The sequence below is a fragment of the Mus caroli genome, chromosome 13 (assembly GCF_900094665.2).
Source record: "Mus caroli chromosome 13, CAROLI_EIJ_v1.1, whole genome shotgun sequence".
In the NCBI taxonomy this organism is placed as follows: Eukaryota; Metazoa; Chordata; class Mammalia; order Rodentia; family Muridae; genus Mus; species Mus caroli.
Genome location: NC_034582.1, coordinates 50,480,404 through 50,496,479, shown reverse-complemented (window position 1 = coordinate 50,496,479; position 16,076 = coordinate 50,480,404). Strand labels below are relative to the sequence as shown.

Sequence of the window (16,076 nt, the reverse complement as noted above, 5' to 3'; positions counted from 1 at the left end):
TTTCATCAACCAACCAGTGACCAAAGAATGATTTACAATAAATGACTATATTGGATTCAAACACTTACTGAATCAAATGCCTCTGATCTTGGGTGGATGTCTACTAGTGTTTCGAATATTGGCCAGTTTTTATGTATTTCTGTGAACATGATAGTTAATCATGTTAGTATATTATACATTTCTATTTTTATGGTCTAATTGGTTCTAGATGCATGCCTTTTTTTAATTGAGAAAAGGACCTTCTTATGTCTTATGCATACCATTATTAGTTATCACTGATAATTCACAGGTTTCTACTAACCAAAAGGAAATATAGAAGAAATAGAAAAATTATTACTTTTAATGTCACCTACTCTGATCTTATTTTTTGTTTATAACAGGAAACAAAAGAGGAGAATGGATTGCAGAAAACGAAGACAAAACAGTCGAACAGATCAAAGTGTTTGGCTAAAAGAAAAGTTGCACGTAAGTTTTCATTTTCTAATTGAATTGATACAGTGTTTTCATTAGGAGACGAGAAATCTCTAGGGGTATATATGCTTCCTCTCTGGTCTGAATCTTTCAACTTTTGAAAATTTCTTAGAGAGTTACTTTAAGCCTTCCTAGAGGAGGACTATTGAAATTATAAATGTGACTTCACAGCTAGGCACCCTTCCTAGAGCTCTGGATTCTCTACCCACCTCTTAAACATTGTATGCTATGTGTGTGAGTGCTGGTAAGTGCCTGGTACCGAAAGAGTTAGTTCTCCTGGAACTGAAGGTACACATGCTTCTGAGCTGCTGTGTAATGTTGGGAACATAACTCAGGCGCCCTGTGAGAGCAGCACGTGCTCTTGACCATTGACTCATTTGTTTAGCCCCCTTTTCTTGCTGTGTAAATTTTAGAAGACAGTGCAGCTTTCAGCTGACCTCTGTTTTTCAGCAAAAGGCATGATGGGTGATGATTTACTCTTTTATGCTGACAAAAAATTTAAGTTTAATGTGGACTGGTCAAAATTGGTGTTGGCTTAGATGAGCAATTTTCCCATGGGTGGTGTTTTTACAACTTATTGCAAAGCTGAAATCCACAGTGGCAGGGCTTTGTCAAGACTCAGCTTAAGCCTGTGCCTGTCACTGTCAGAGTTTAAATCATATCTCTAGCCATATAACGAGTGGCTCAGATTGGCTCCACTACATATCTGGATACATTTCCCTGCCTTGAACCACAGCAAGTTCTGTTCTTTGACTAGAGAGTTAGGTGTGCAGCAGGCTGGCTGAGATGTAGTATTGATGCTAAAATAATTTTATGAACCTTTAGGTGGAACTGACTTGTTTTTGCCTTTTGTTGGGAACTATGTTTCAGCTCATAAACAGAAATGGGGCCAGAAGTTTGGGCTTTTGATTGAACTATCTAAAAATGTATTGGATAGTTCTTGGCAAGGGCATCCTTAAGTAGTTGCACAGATATAGAATTCAGATTACTAATTCCTGGTAAAAGTATATCTTTGGGAAACCCATTTGAAAAGGAAAAATCTGAGCCATTTTTCAGTGCTAAAATTTGTTTCTAAGAATAAAAGTGATGACAAAAACTACATTTTCCAAGTTAAAGAGCTGAAGACTGGCTTCCATGAGCAGTTCTCTGATTCAAGCTTGATGAGAAGGAGCTGATATTGTGTGAGTGAAGAGTTGCAATTAAAAGTCATAGAACTGCAAGGGAATGCCTTCCTGAGAACCAAGTAAGACAGCACTAGACACCCAGGATTCCAGGCAGATTCTCACCTATTATGGTACAGGCTGGGCTAGGACCAACCATCTTTCTGTCTTGTGTGCTCTAGAGATATCTTGGGAATATAATCTGAAATATAAAAACTGTTGTGTATGCTCCTGTCCATGTTTGGAAGTACTTACATTTGTGAGCAGCTACTTTTTTATGAAACTAAGGAAAACTATTATTGGTCCTAATTAAACGACTTAAAGGGGACTTTTTTGCAGTGTATTGCTGTCCAAGAATCACAGCCTGCAATCTCTTATACCTCTGGACATAAGAAAGAGATGTTAGTTTCAACTCTAAGGAGTTGATGAAAATCAAGTCATTCCTTTTTTTTTTTTTTTTTTTTTTTNTTCGAGANAGGGTTTCTCTGTATAGCCCTGGCTGTCCTGGAACTCACTCTGTAGACCAGGCTGGCCTCGAACTCAGAAATCCACCTGCCTCTGCCTCCCAAGTGCTGGGATTAAAGGTGTGTGCCTCCACCACCGCCTGGCTCCATTCCTATTTTTAAGCTACAGTTTTTCATTACTGTATTTGGAATACACTAGACTTGTTGGTATGAAGTCGAGTCCTCTGAGGGGGGAGTGAGGATTATTATAGGAAAGACGATTATAGGAAAGAAGACTTGTATCTTTAATTTTTTCAAAAACTATTTTTAATGATCTTAAACACGTTAACCTCCCTTGTAGCCCACCACCCACCAGAGGTAGTGGAAAAGAAAGGATACAGGGGGGGCTGGTGAGATGGCTCAGTGGGTAAGAGCACCCGACTGCTCCTCCAAAGGTCCAGAGTTCAAATCCCAGCAACCACATGGTGGCTCACAACCATCCGCAACAAGACCTGGCGCCCTCTTCTGGAGTGTCTGAAGACAGCTACAGTGTACTTACATATAATAAATAAATAAGTCTTTAAAAAAAAAAAAAGGATACAGGGGTTGTGGGGTGGAGAAGTGGACCTGTTTAGAAAGGTTCTTTGGAGAGACTCCCATCTATGTTATCTAGAAATTGGCAGTTCACTTTACAGGTTAGCAGGCAGCTTGAACCACTGGCAAACACTTTACAGGTACACCCCAGTCCAGTTCGGTAGAGTTGGGTTAGCAAACAGGAATCAGCAGTGATAGCACTACCTAGCAGAGACAGCCAGGCCTCAGCCTCGGCTTGAGTCATCAGTAGGAACCAGGAGGAACACCAGAAGTTCTCAGCTGTGCCTTTCTCAGGGAAGTGAAGATCAGTGAAGGAAGTCCCATAAACATTACACAGCTAGCTGTACCAGCAAGCCAAGCAGTGTCTCCGTTACTCCTATTTATACCCTCCAAACATCATGTGTCCTCCACGTGCCTTGCCCTAGTACAAATGGAGTGCAAATATGCAATGTAAGGCAGACCAATACATAATTGTTGTTAGCAAAGATTCCTTCATCACTTGCCCTTTCACATGTTTGCTTTAGCAGAACATCCTTTGTCCTGTGTCTGCTCCAGTGAAACCTTCCTCCATGAGTCTGCCTTAGTTTTTGACCTGTGTCCTCTTCAGGAAAATACTCCTTCATGTGTTTGCCCCAGCAAAACACCATGCAACACAGCTGACTCCAAAGAACCCTTAACCTTCCACTTCAAAGACTCAGAGACAAAAGTTAGAAATCGGGAGGGCTGCAGGTCAATACCACACCAGCCTCGAGTTTCCTTTTCGTAGCCTTATTATACTTTATAGTGCTGTGGGAAACAAAGTCACAAGCTAGGAGAGACGATGGCTGATGTACACACAGGATATCTGTTCCTACCTGGAGGCCTCCCTGTTCCTTCCACCAAGATTAATAGAACATTCTGTCCGTTGCCTTGAGCCTCAAGTGTATCCCCTTAAGTGTTCCATGTATCATCAGGCCAGGAAATCTGCCAGCAGACCCTGACCTGCCTTGACTGCCTGACAGGCAGGCTATCACAGAAGCATATGAAATGGCTTCCAACATTGGAGCACAATCTCTGAACTTGTTATTGTACCTTATACTATTTCTATTGTTGTGATAAACACCATGACCAAAAGCATCTTTGAGAAAAGAAAGGATTTATTTGGTTTGCACTTTCATATCACAGTCTGTCATTGAGGGAAGTTAGATCAGAAGCTCAAGCAGGAACTTGGAAGCCAGCACTGGTAGCAGACTGTGGAGGACTGCTGCTTACTGTCTGTCTTCCCATGGCTTGCTCCTCTTGTTGTTTTACATGGGATGCCTGTCTAAGCTGGCACCATCTAGAGTGGGCCAGGGCCTCTCACATCAATCATTAATCAAGACAATGCTTATAAGCTAATCTGATGGAGGGAATTACTCTGTGAAGTTCTCTCTTCCAGATAACTCTTGCTTATGTTGACAACAAGCACAACCATATAAAATAAACTGAATTATACTTCAAAATAAAATAAAGAACAGGAAAGAGAGCTAAGTTGTATATAAGGAAAAGAGTATGAAAAAGCATATACCAAGAAAATAGATAACTTGAACTTCATGGATAAATTCTTAAGAAGACACAAACCAAAACCGACTCAAGAAGTAGAAATTAAAGTACAACCAATATAATAAAAAATTGAATTAACAAACAGCTATGACAAAAAGTATCTATAAACAAAAAGACAGGTTTGATAGCTTCATGAGTCATCTTTGTCAAAGAGAGTGAAATATTAGTAGTTCTTCATAAGTGTCTACATATATTAGATTATGAGAGAATGCTACCCAACTTATTTCTTAAGTGTGATACCAAGACCATGGGAGATACCACAAGAAAAATACAGACTGCTATTTCTTAAGAATGTAGATGAAGGGGGCATCCTTAATGTGATCTGACGCCCTCTTCATTGTGCATCTGAAGGCAGCTGCAGTGTACTTAGATATAGAAATAAATAAATCTTAAAAAAAATGTAGATGAAGGTGAAGGCACAGGTGAGCGGGCCCCAAGAGTGTGAGAGCTGGCCCAGCCCCTCCCAAGCTGCAGCACTTGCGAGAGTGGGCCCTGTGCCTTGACTGGGCAGCACAGTGGAGCTGGCTCTAGAGGTGTGGTGTGTATGTGAGCAACCCTGAGAGCAGGAGGGCAAGAGGACAGAGCAGGAGAGCTGCCCCTGCCTCCTGCCTGTGGTGGGATTGGGTGGCTTAGTGGGAGCAGTGCTGGAGAGCTTGCCCTGGTGGTGTGGATAAGGGAGAACCTGGCAGGGTGACCAGCATAGCCACTACACAGACCCATATCCAGGGCTCTGAGTTGACCCACCCCGAAATCTCTATCATATGTGGACAGTTGGGACTCACAAAAGGGCCAGTTCATCCAAAGCTGTAGGATCTCCATGACATAAGGTAACAACAGGATAACCGGGAGGAGTCCTGAGCGGATCCAATATTGACTGTGTTACAGAAGTCAGACACCTCAAAACAGAACAGTGAGTCAGTGCAATGAACATTTGCAAGTGAAGATGTATGGACAGAGGGATATATGTGGACCACTATAACACACTACAGCTTCCATGATGAGATGGTTTCTATGCTTGTTTGCTTTTTATTTGGGGGAGAGGTTGCAAGAGGAAAAGGCAGATATGAGGGATGGTAAGATGAGTGGGACTAGGGTGCATGATGTGAATGAAACTTGCAAAGACTCATAAAGAAGTAAACACAATGTAAAAATACCACCATTGCTTGAAATTGAACCCAAGGCTTCCTGTAAGTAAGCTCTGTACCAGCTAAGCTACATCTTTATCTTTCTTTCACACGAGCACTCTATACCCACACATTTGGTTTCTCTTTCTTTCACACGAGCACTCTATACCCACACATTTGGTTTCTCTTTCTTTCACACGAGCATTCTATACCCACACATTTGGCTGTATAATCGCTAACTTTAGCTTTCCTCATAGGTTTTGAAAAATGCATATCTTCATTTTCATTCATTTCAGAGATTTTTTCTTTTTTTTTTAATTTCCTTTTTGGTTTTGGTTTTTGAGGGTATTTCTGTTACAGAGCTCTGGCTATTCTGGACTTGCTTTATAGATCAGGCTGGCCTGGAACTCAAAAATACCTGCCTGCCTCTGCATCTGCCTCTCGAGTGCTGGGACATTAAAGGCATGAGCTATCAAGCCTAGCCAATCTCAGAATTTCTTAGTAGTTCTCTAGTGTTCTTTTTTTATTTATGGAATCCTGAGTGTGTTCAGATATCTAGTGTCCAATATCTTATTTCTGGAGGATATTAATTATTAGTATTTTTTGTTACTACTTTTTTACATTTTCAGATTTTAGATCTTCATACTAAAGGTTTTCCTTTGGTATCTGGTAGATTGTCTTGATTGCTTAGATTTAAAAGGAGGATATTTAAGAACTGATTTGAAACATAATGTATCTATGGGGGTACCTGTGTATGTATGCATCTTTTACTGTCTGCCCTTATGTGCCTATGGGAGCAAATAGAACATCAACTTAACATGTTAAGATCATCTTTGGAGATAAATTTTATTGCAGCATTTTAAATTTAAATTTATTTTTGACAATTTCACTCATGTATATGATGTGCAATCTGATCATATTCACTCCTACTTCTCTTATCCTTGACTCTCATCAATTCTGCTTTCTCTATAAATTCCTCTCCTGCTTCCATGACTTTTGTTTTTTATTTTGTTTTGTGACTATATTAGTTGGGGTTCTCTAGAGGAACAGAACTGGTAGAATGAATATGTGTGTGTGTGTGTGTGTGTGTACACAAGTATAGGATTTATTAGAGTGGATTATGGCTGTGGTTCAACTAGTCTTAACAGTGTCTCCAATGGAAAGTCCAAGAATCCAATCGTCTTTCAGTCTGTGAGTCTGGATGTCTCAGCTAATCTTTAGTACTCATCAGAATCCCAAAGAAGGCTCTAATACCTGCCTCAGCAGCAGGTTATAGCTTGGCCGTGAGAAAAGCAGGCCGAAGGCAAAAGCTCCCTTCTTCCATGTCTTTTATGTAGGCTGCCATGAGAGGGCGTGGCCCAGATTTAGGCCAGGTCTTCTGACCCCAAATAATCTGGATTTAAGATGTGTCTTCCTACCGCAAATGATCCAGTTAACTAAAATATCACTCACAACTAGCTGTTTGGGTTTGTAATTAATTCCAGATGTAGTCAGGTTGACAACCAAGAATAACCATCACAGAGATAGATTGATTTTTAACTAGGGCTGTCCTTGTGAGGGTAGGTATAGAGCTCTCCACCAGAGCATAAGATGATTATACTGCTGAAGACATAACTCATCCAACTTAATTCATGTTTCCTTATGTTGAAGGCATTGAATGAGAATATTTGGGGATGTTTGCTATGTTTTTCTTTTCTTTCTCTCTCTCTCTCTCTCTCTCTCTTTTTTTTTTTTTTTTTTTGAGACAAGGGTTTCTCTGTATAGCCCTGGCTATCCTGGAACTCACTTTGTAGACCAGGCTGGCCTCAGAAATCCGCCTGCCTCTGCCTCCCCAGTGCTGGAATTAAAGGCGTGCACCACCAACGCCCGGCATTTGCTATGTTTTAATCGATAAGGATGATGCAATGTATTCCAGTTCAATTTTAAGCCAGTAGTTTTTGTTTTCCAACTTTGTTACTAAGTTCTTTTAATACAATACTAGGAATGTATGATAGATTCTTTGCTAACTGTTATAAAAAGTATTTTAGCTTATCTTGGAAATTTCATGACCTAGACTTGGAATCAGCCATTTCTCTGGTATACTACAGTTGCTGTTAGTTGAAAACAATAAATAAATAACAACTAAGGATTTGTTAAGTTGAATAAATTAGAAGATTTTGAGATCTGGAGATATATGTGGTTTAGCTTAGCATGAAAGAAGCCCTGGTTGAATCTCTATCACTATATAAAGTAGGTGATGTGTGCTATAATCCTAGTGTAACTAGAGGCAGAAATTCAGGTTCATCCTCAAGGCCAGCCTGGACTACATCAGACCCATCATAAATACACAAAGATTCTGAAGAGTAAAATTGTTCTGGTTAAATGTTCAGCATAAAGCAGTGTGGTATTTAGCAAAAAGAGCTCTGTAATGGTTTTTGTTTATTTATGTAACAGTTACTGATTGACAGACTCTCTCATGTGCCAGAGATGCAATAATGAACACTATAGGCTAGCACTATGCCTTTGTGGGGGCTTATGCTCTAGTCAACCCATGGTTCTTATAACTGCTACTAATGTGTTTGTTTTGGTCTTTCCCGATAGGGCTTTTGTGTGTATCCTTGCCTGTCCTGGAACTCATTCTGTAGACCAGGCTGGCTTCAAACTCACAGAGATCTGCCTGCCTCTGCCTCCAGAGTGCAGGGTTTATAAAGATGTGTGCCTCCAATGCTTGGGGGCTACTAATGATCCTGACCACACCTTACCTTATGTGACTTCCTTATTAGAGTACAAATCATACTGTATGGTTTATAGTATTATCAGTTGACAGTTTAATGATTCTGCTTTTTTGCCTTCATGCTAATTTGGTGTTTGTGGTATTCTCTCCTTCTTTACACTCTTACAGACATGTCAGAAGACGAACAATTTGCTTTGGCTCTCAAGATGAGTGAGCAGGAAGCTAGGGAGGTGAACAACCAGGAGGAGAAAGAAGAGGAGCTCTTGCGGAAAGCCATTGCTGAAAGCCTGAATGTAAATATGCTGTTGGAAGTTTGTGGGGTTTATTAATAATGTTCTCAGTTATTTATTGGTTGATGTAGTTGTATGAGAAATGAGCTTTGGTAGTTTATAGGGTTTTCAGTTAATAAAAAAATCTCACTCCTTTTTTTTTTTTTTGTTTAAAGTCCATGTTGCTGATTAATCTGGGTGGAGTGCTTTTGTTGCCATATGAGTTTGATTCTGCTTCACAGATTTTTCAGTCAGTGGCTTAAAAGAATCATAGAGCTTCTGAAGGGTTGTAGAATACCCCAAATCCCCAAAGCTCCGGGGTCAGATGTTCACCCCTCCCCCCTCATTTGTGGGGACAGCAAAGAAAATGAGAGAAAGAGTGGGCAGTTTAAAAATAAATAGCTAGGTGGTGGTTACAATGCCTTTAATCCCAGGCAGAGCTCAAAAGGCAGAGGCAGTTACATCTCTGAGTTTGAGGCCAGCCTGGTCTAAGGGCAAGTTCCAGAGCAGCCAGGGCTACACAGAGAAGTCCTGTCTCAAAAACCAAAACCAAACCAAATCAACAACAAACAAAACCAGAAAAAAATATTAAATTATGACGTGAATATATTTAATAGAAATTAAACAATATAAGGATACTTGCCAGTGGCAGATTCTGAGCAATCCTTGATTCTCTTTGCTTGTTAGCTTGTTTGTTTGAGCCTCCTAGAAGGAAGTTCAAGTAGTCCCTGACTTCAGCCTTCTGAAAAGCTTAGGACTAGAGGCATATATCACCATGTGAATATATATCTCTAACCTAACCATTCTATATACTATATACCCTCCATATTAGGAAGAGTATAGTAAATATATATAGGTATTCACTTTACATTGGGGAATACATTTGAATCGAGCAGCTATATCTGAAGAGGAGAAACTCCTAGGGACAGTGGCCTCCTATTTTTGTCCTTCCTGTGACTCTTCATATACAGCTATTTTAAAAATAAACCTGGTCTGGTATGGGATCACTTGTTTCAGAGTTGCTGGTCTTCTGCTGCTTCTGCTACCAGATCTCGGCCTCTGGCTACTGGACCATCTTCACATTCCCATCAAGAGAACACCAAAGACTCTGCGACCACTGAAGGCATGTCTTCCTGTTCTGACTCCTACTCATCAAGTATAACTATATCACTTCTGCTGAGAGTAGAGATAGAGATGCCCCAAATCCTTGTTATGATATTGAAGAAGTCCAAACAGAAATAGTTGAAATTTTATTAATATTCAACAAACATACTTTTATCTCCAAGGAAAGAACACTCTTGGCTAAAGCCAAAGAACGGCTTTTCATAGCCACATTTTGTAATTCTCGATAAGTGATAGCTTACCAAGCTGTCTTCATTCAAAACAAATTTGTCCTTAGCCCTACTTTTTCTCAAATACCTACAGGCGTATGGCAGCTGGTACCTCCATCACTGTGTAAAGGCTCACATGTCAGTCAGGGAAACGAGGCTGAGCAAAGAAAGGAGCCCTGGGACCACAATGAAAACACTGAAGAGGAGCCGGTCTCTGGCAGCTCAGGAAGCTGGGACCAGTCAAGCCAGCCAGTGTTTGAGAATGAGAACGTTAAATGTTTTGACAGATGTACTGGCCACTTGGCTGAGCACACACAGTGTGGGAAGCCACAGGAAAGTACTGGGAGTGGTTATGCTTTTTCCAAAGCTGTCCAGGGTAGGGGGGACACGTCTAGGCAATGCCTTCCTATCCCAGCAGACACAAAAGGTCTCCAGGACACTGGGGGCACTGTGCACTACTACTGGGGTATTCCATTCTGCCCTGCTGGAGTAGATCCCAATCAATACACCAATGTCATTCTCTGCCAGTTAGAGGTTTATCAGAAGAGCCTGAAAATGGCTCAGAGACAGCTTATTAAAAAAAGAGGGTTTGGGGAACCAGTGTTACCTAGACCTCCTTTTCTGATCCAGAATGAATGTGGCCAAGAAGATCAGACTAGTGACAAAAATGAAGGCATCTCAGAAGATATGGGAGATGAAGCCAAAGAGGAAAGGCAGGAATCTAGGGCATCTGTCTGGCACTCAGAAACCAAGGATTTTCAAAAAAGTCCAATTAAAAGCTTGAAACAGAAACTTTTGTTGGAGGAAGAACCAACAACCAGTCGTGGTCAGGTAAGGGTCAGTGGTGTTGTAATTAAGGATCATTTATTTACAGCTAAAATAATAATTAACTATTTTTTGTGGTCTTTCCCTCTATCTGCTTATTAAAATAATATATGATCACTATATAAAATAAGAAAAGTCAAAAAAAAAAAAAAAGAGAAAAGAAAAGGACCTTGGTATGGTAGTATACCTATAATCCTAGCACTCAGGAGGGTGAAGCAGTCTGGCCAGCCTAGGCTACATTGTGAGATCTTGTCTCAAAAACAAACAAACAAACAAAAAAAACCCAATAGTTTTCTGCTCTCCAACCACCGAAAGGCAATCATCACCATTTCTATACCTATAAAACACATTTTTATTTTTATTTTCAGTTTTAAGCAAAATGGAGACTCTTCTGCACAAACTTTGTTCATTTCTTTTACTTTATAATTTACCAGAAATCTTTCTCTACTTATCCGATATACATCAACACATTATTTCATCTTGTTAGTGTATACCATATTTTCATTTCCAAACTTTTTATTTTTAAAATGTTTTTCTACAGACGATGTTTTAAAATATTCAAGGAAATGCAAATTAAAAATATATATTTGTCTTTCAGCTACACCTTCTAGCCAGACATTTCCCCTCTTTGGATTCAATCCATGCTACTAATTTTTAGCGTATCCTTCCATGATATTTTATGTAATATAAAAAATATATATTCTTTTCCCCATTTTTTTTTTTGACAAGTGTCAATGTGAAAAGCACAGCTCTCATCTCAGAAGGCGTAAGAATTAATTTATTCTGTAGCCATATATGAATTGATATAAGCTGGGAACACAGATTTAGGTTATCCCAAATTACATGTTCCAGCAAGGTATCAGTTTTATAGTAAATGCACAAAGAAAGTTATAGCTAAAAACACTTCTCAGGGGCTGGAGAGAGGGCTCAGCGGGTTAGAGCACTTGCTGCTTTTCCCGAGGACCAGGGTGTGACTCCCATTTCACAGCCGTCTGTGACTCGCTTCATCCGGGTGATGGAATGCCTCTGTTTTCTGAGGATACCAGCACTCAGTGTGCATCTATCCTCATGTCGACACACACCTTTACACAATTAAAAATACTACAAATATATTTAAAAAGAAATTATTTTTCAAATAACGTTGGTGAGAATATCAGGTAGATTGCAGTGAAAATGAGGGAATCTCTGTATAGGCCTCAGATACTGTCTGATGACGTTCTTAGCTTTTGGGTTGGTGGGAGCTGGGGGTCTGTTCATATATTCCATTACCTGATAGTCAAAAGAATGTTTATTCACACACACAGCTAATCAATAAATGGCTGTTTTGGGGCTAAGAAAATTTGGTTCCAGACATGCAACCTTATAGTCTTTCCACAGTCACTGAGGTTCTGATCACTTAAACAGCCTTGTAGAGTGCTCCGTGTAGATGTAGCTTTTTTTTTTTTTTTTTTTTTTTTCTGGGAACTTCAGTTCCTATAGGTTCTCATGTAGCCCAGGCTTGCCTCAGACTTGTGTAGCAAGGATGACCTTGAACTTGTGATTCTCTTGCTGCCGTCTGCAGAGTATTGGGGTTACAGGCAAGTATTTTTATCCTGTGCTTTCTATAGTACAGGGAATGGCATCCAAGACTTCCTGCATGCTAGGTAAGCACTGCTCACTGAGACATGTCTTTAGCTCTCTGCCTTTCATTTACACAAATGATAGTTTACTGTATACATTCTTTTGTTCTTTTTTGTTTAGTAATTCTGAGATTATTCTATAACAATATTCAGTTTAATACACACACACACACCATGCTTTATTTGGAGATATGGGATATACTGGTATTGGATAAATCATAACTTATTCAGTAGCTGGCTGGTGAGCATGTAAGTTGTCTCTTATATTTTTCTATGCCAAGTAGTCCTGTATTCAAGGTATTAGTACCTTGAATAGTCGTAGAATAATTTCTTATAGATACAAGGATTAGAGATGCTTACATTACAGTTTTGTTAACTATTACTGAATTGTCATCTATAGAAAATCAAACACTTGCATTCCCATCAGAGGTATATGAATACTAGCGCCTCAAACCTGCACCAGCATGATATATTCAGACTGAATGATATTTTCTGATATAGAGATGAAAAAAATCTCTATATAGTGTTTTAGTCTTCCTTCCTTCCTTCCTTCCTTCCTTCCTTCCTTCCTTCCTTCCTTCCTTCCTTCCTCTCTCTCTTTCTTCCCTCTTTTGTGTGTGTCCTGTGTGCACAAATGCCATAGTGTGCAAGGTCAGAAGACAACTTGCAGGGGTCAGCTTCCTTCCTCCACCATGACAATCCTAGCAGAGATAATCTGTGATATAAGTTAAGACAGTTTCCCAGTTTATTCTTTCTCATCATGGTATATTTCTAATTTTGCTCTGGTGACTTTTTCTAATGAACCCAGTCTCCTTTTGGGGACATTTAAATTGCTGTCTTAGTCTATTTCTAATATGGCTAGATAGTATTATGTATGGACATTGTGTATCTTGTTTCTCTACCTTTCTTTAAACTATTTAGAAATAGGAATTGTTATTTCCCATTTTATAGATGTAAAGATTGATACTAAAAGGGGTTTGCAGCCCCATAAGATGAACAACAATGTGAACTAATCAGTACCCCCAGAGCTCCCAGGGACCAAACCACCAACCAAAGAGTACACATGGTGGGACTCATAGCTCCAGCTGCATATGTAGCAGAGGATGGCCTTGTCAGGCATCAATGGGAGGAGAGGCCTTTGGTCCTGTGAAGATGCTATGCCCCAGTATAGGGGACTGCCAGGGCCAGGAAGCAGGAGTAGGTGGGTTGGTGAGCAGGGGAAGGGGGGGGGTATGAGGGAAGGGGACTTTCGGAGGGGAAACCAGGAAAGGGGATAACATTTGAAATGTAAAGAAAATATCTAATAAAAAAAACTGATACTAAATGGCTTGCTAAAGATACAAAATTACTAAAACACAAAAGTCAAAACTATAGGAATACTTTTAGGAGCTCTCACTTCATAAATCTTTATTGTAAGGAAACCAAACAAATACAGTAACAAGAGAAACTAAAAACTCAAGGTCTAGTAACAGAAATTGTAATAAAAACTTTAGTAATAAAACAGACTACTCAGCCGGGCAGTGGTGGCACACACCTTTAATCCCAGTGCTTGGGAGGCAGAGACAGGCGGATTTCTGAGTTCGAGGCCAGCCTGGTCTACAAAGTGAGTTCCAGGACAGCCAGGGCTACACAGAGAAACCTTGTCTCGAAAATAAATAAATAAATAAATAAATAGAACCCAGAATACTCTAAAAATTATACTTAATAATGGGTTTGTAGTTATATGATGCTTTGTAATATACAGAAGGAAGTTAGGGATGGGTGTGAGCTGTCAGTCGGTGGAGAGCTGAGTCGGTCTTCTGCAAGAACAGCAAGTGTTCTTAATTTTGACCCATCTCTTCAGCCCCATCTTTATGTAGTTGTAAGGATAAAAGTGAGTTTATATAAAATGTCTAGTGCAATGCTTTTGTTTTGTTTGTGTTTTTTTGGTGTGTGTGTGTGTGTATGTGTGTGTGTGTATACACATAATATGCATGCGTGTTAGAGATTAGAGGCCAGAGGTTGACATTGTCTTTGTTATTTTGCATTTTACTTAAAAAAAGAGCAACACACTTTTAAAGACATTTATGTATGTATGTATGTATGTATGTACTGGGGGAGGAGAGGTTGTAACAACTCAGGAGTGAAGGTCAGAAGACAGCTGTGGACTCAGTTCTGTCGGTTGTAACAACTCAGGAGTGAAGGTCAGAAGACAGCTGTGGACTCAGTTCTGTCGGTTGCTTGACCTGGGGTTGGTACTTCTCTCCTTTCCTAAGTCAACGGAATTCTGTTATGTGGCCGCTAGGTGTCAGTGTTTCACTTAAAGAGTTGGGTGTATTATTTATTGTTGCTGTTATTTTAATGCAAGGGTTTCTAGAAAGTTGTGTGTGTGTGTGTTTAGGTCAGAGGGTAACCTATGGGGAATTATTTCTCTCCTTTTGCTACGTAAGGCCCAGGGATGGAACTTGGATTGTCAGGCTTGGTAGCAAGTGTCTTTTCCTCTGAGCCATCTTGCTGGCCTGTTGCTGCTGTACAACTTTTCTTTTGATTATAGATTCAGGTTTCTTCCTTTTTATCTTCTCCTTTCTTTCCCCCTTCTTTTATATGTCATCATTTATTAGAATCATAGAGGGATGCCAAACTTGCTTAGGGTATGGATAACATGTTAAACCCTGAACACGTTACCGAGTCGTCGTCAGAGAAGCTTTCCCTGGAAGAAGCTTCCTAGCCGGGGTACTTCCTCAGGAAGCCCACTTAAGATGGCATCACTGGCTTTCTTCATGGGACTCACAATGTAGACTCAGACTAGCCTTGAACTCACAGAAATCTGCTTGCCTCTGCCTCCCAAGTGCTGGCATTAATGTACCATTATACCTGGGTTATTATTTTGTTTTAAGGCAGGGCCCTTTATATAGCTCTGGCTAGCCAGGAGCTTGATATGTAGACAAGGCTAGCCTTGAGCTCCCAGGTATCTATCTGCCTCTGTTTCCCAAGTGCTAGGATAAAAGGCATGGGCTACTATGGCTGGCCTTTGTTTTATTGTTATTATTAACTGTTAAGTGATAATTTGGATTTTTTTAAATTTTGTTTTTATTTTTAGAGAAAGAAACTTGGGCTGAGGAGAACATTCAGTTGGAACTGATTGTCATGCAAATTCCATCCCTAGAACCTATGTCAAATAGGCTGGGTGTGGTGGTGGCTGGAGAGTTGGAGACAGGTGGACGGATACCTTGGGGCTAAGCATCCAGCTTAGTCAGTGAGGTCAATGAGGGAAGTGTTTTTAAAATAAAGGTGCTTGTCACCACCAAGAAAAAGGACCTGAATTTGATCCTCAGAAATCACATGGTGGAAAGTGAGAACTGACCCTTGCAACTTGTCCTTTGGCTTCCACATGTGCCCCAGTGACTTGTGTATCCTTCCCCAAAGGGAGATGAATGTAAAACAAAACACAGCGACACCCAAGGGAGCTATGGCTTAGTGTGGTGGTGGTGCCTTTAATCCCAGAGGAGGAGCACTGTGAACTGGGCACCAGCCTGGTCTTCATAGAGCGAGACTCTGTTATAAACGAACAAAAACCAGAGGCGGCTAGAGCTTCTGAGGAAGGGCATCCAGGGTTGCCCTCTGGTTTCCATGTAAACATGCACTAAATAAGTAACAAAGGGAAACGTACGTTCTCCTGTGTAGTCAGATGTTTCCTGTGTCTTTCCAGTCTTCCCAAGGTCTGTTTGTTGAAGAAACTTCTGAAGAAGGTCTGAAGAGTTCTGAAGGAGACAACTCTGTGCCCACCACGCAAAGGTGAGGGCGTATTCTGCCGTGGGTCTCAGGTCTCTTTCTACAGTATGAGGGGAAGGAAAAGGAACCTCTTGAAAGATTATATACATGGAAAACTGGCCAGGGAACTTTTCTCTCCTTTATGTGTGGAGGTTGGAAATCATTTTTCTTTTTCTTTCTTTTTTTTTTTTTTTTT

The 16,076-nt window shown here is 40.3% G+C and overlaps 1 protein-coding gene across 3 annotated transcripts in view; it reads left to right on the top strand.

Moving 5' to 3' along the window:
- Nucleotides 1-16,076, top strand: part of Uimc1 (ubiquitin interaction motif containing 1) — a 68,060-nt gene that overhangs the window by 13,048 nt on the left and 38,936 nt on the right. Inside the window, exons 3-7 of one of the 3 annotated variants that reach the window (XM_021180058.1) lie at nucleotides 381-465; nucleotides 8,255-8,379; nucleotides 9,373-9,478; nucleotides 9,781-10,517; nucleotides 15,819-15,904. In XM_021180058.1, the coding sequence (XP_021035717.1) occupies nucleotides 381-465; nucleotides 8,255-8,379; nucleotides 9,373-9,478; nucleotides 9,781-10,517; nucleotides 15,819-15,904 (1,139 nt within the window). The remainder of the gene's footprint in view (nucleotides 1-380; nucleotides 466-8,254; nucleotides 8,380-9,372; nucleotides 9,479-9,780; nucleotides 10,518-15,818; nucleotides 15,905-16,076) is intronic. The other 2 variants (XM_029468390.1, XM_021180059.2) reach the window with 2 other exon arrangements.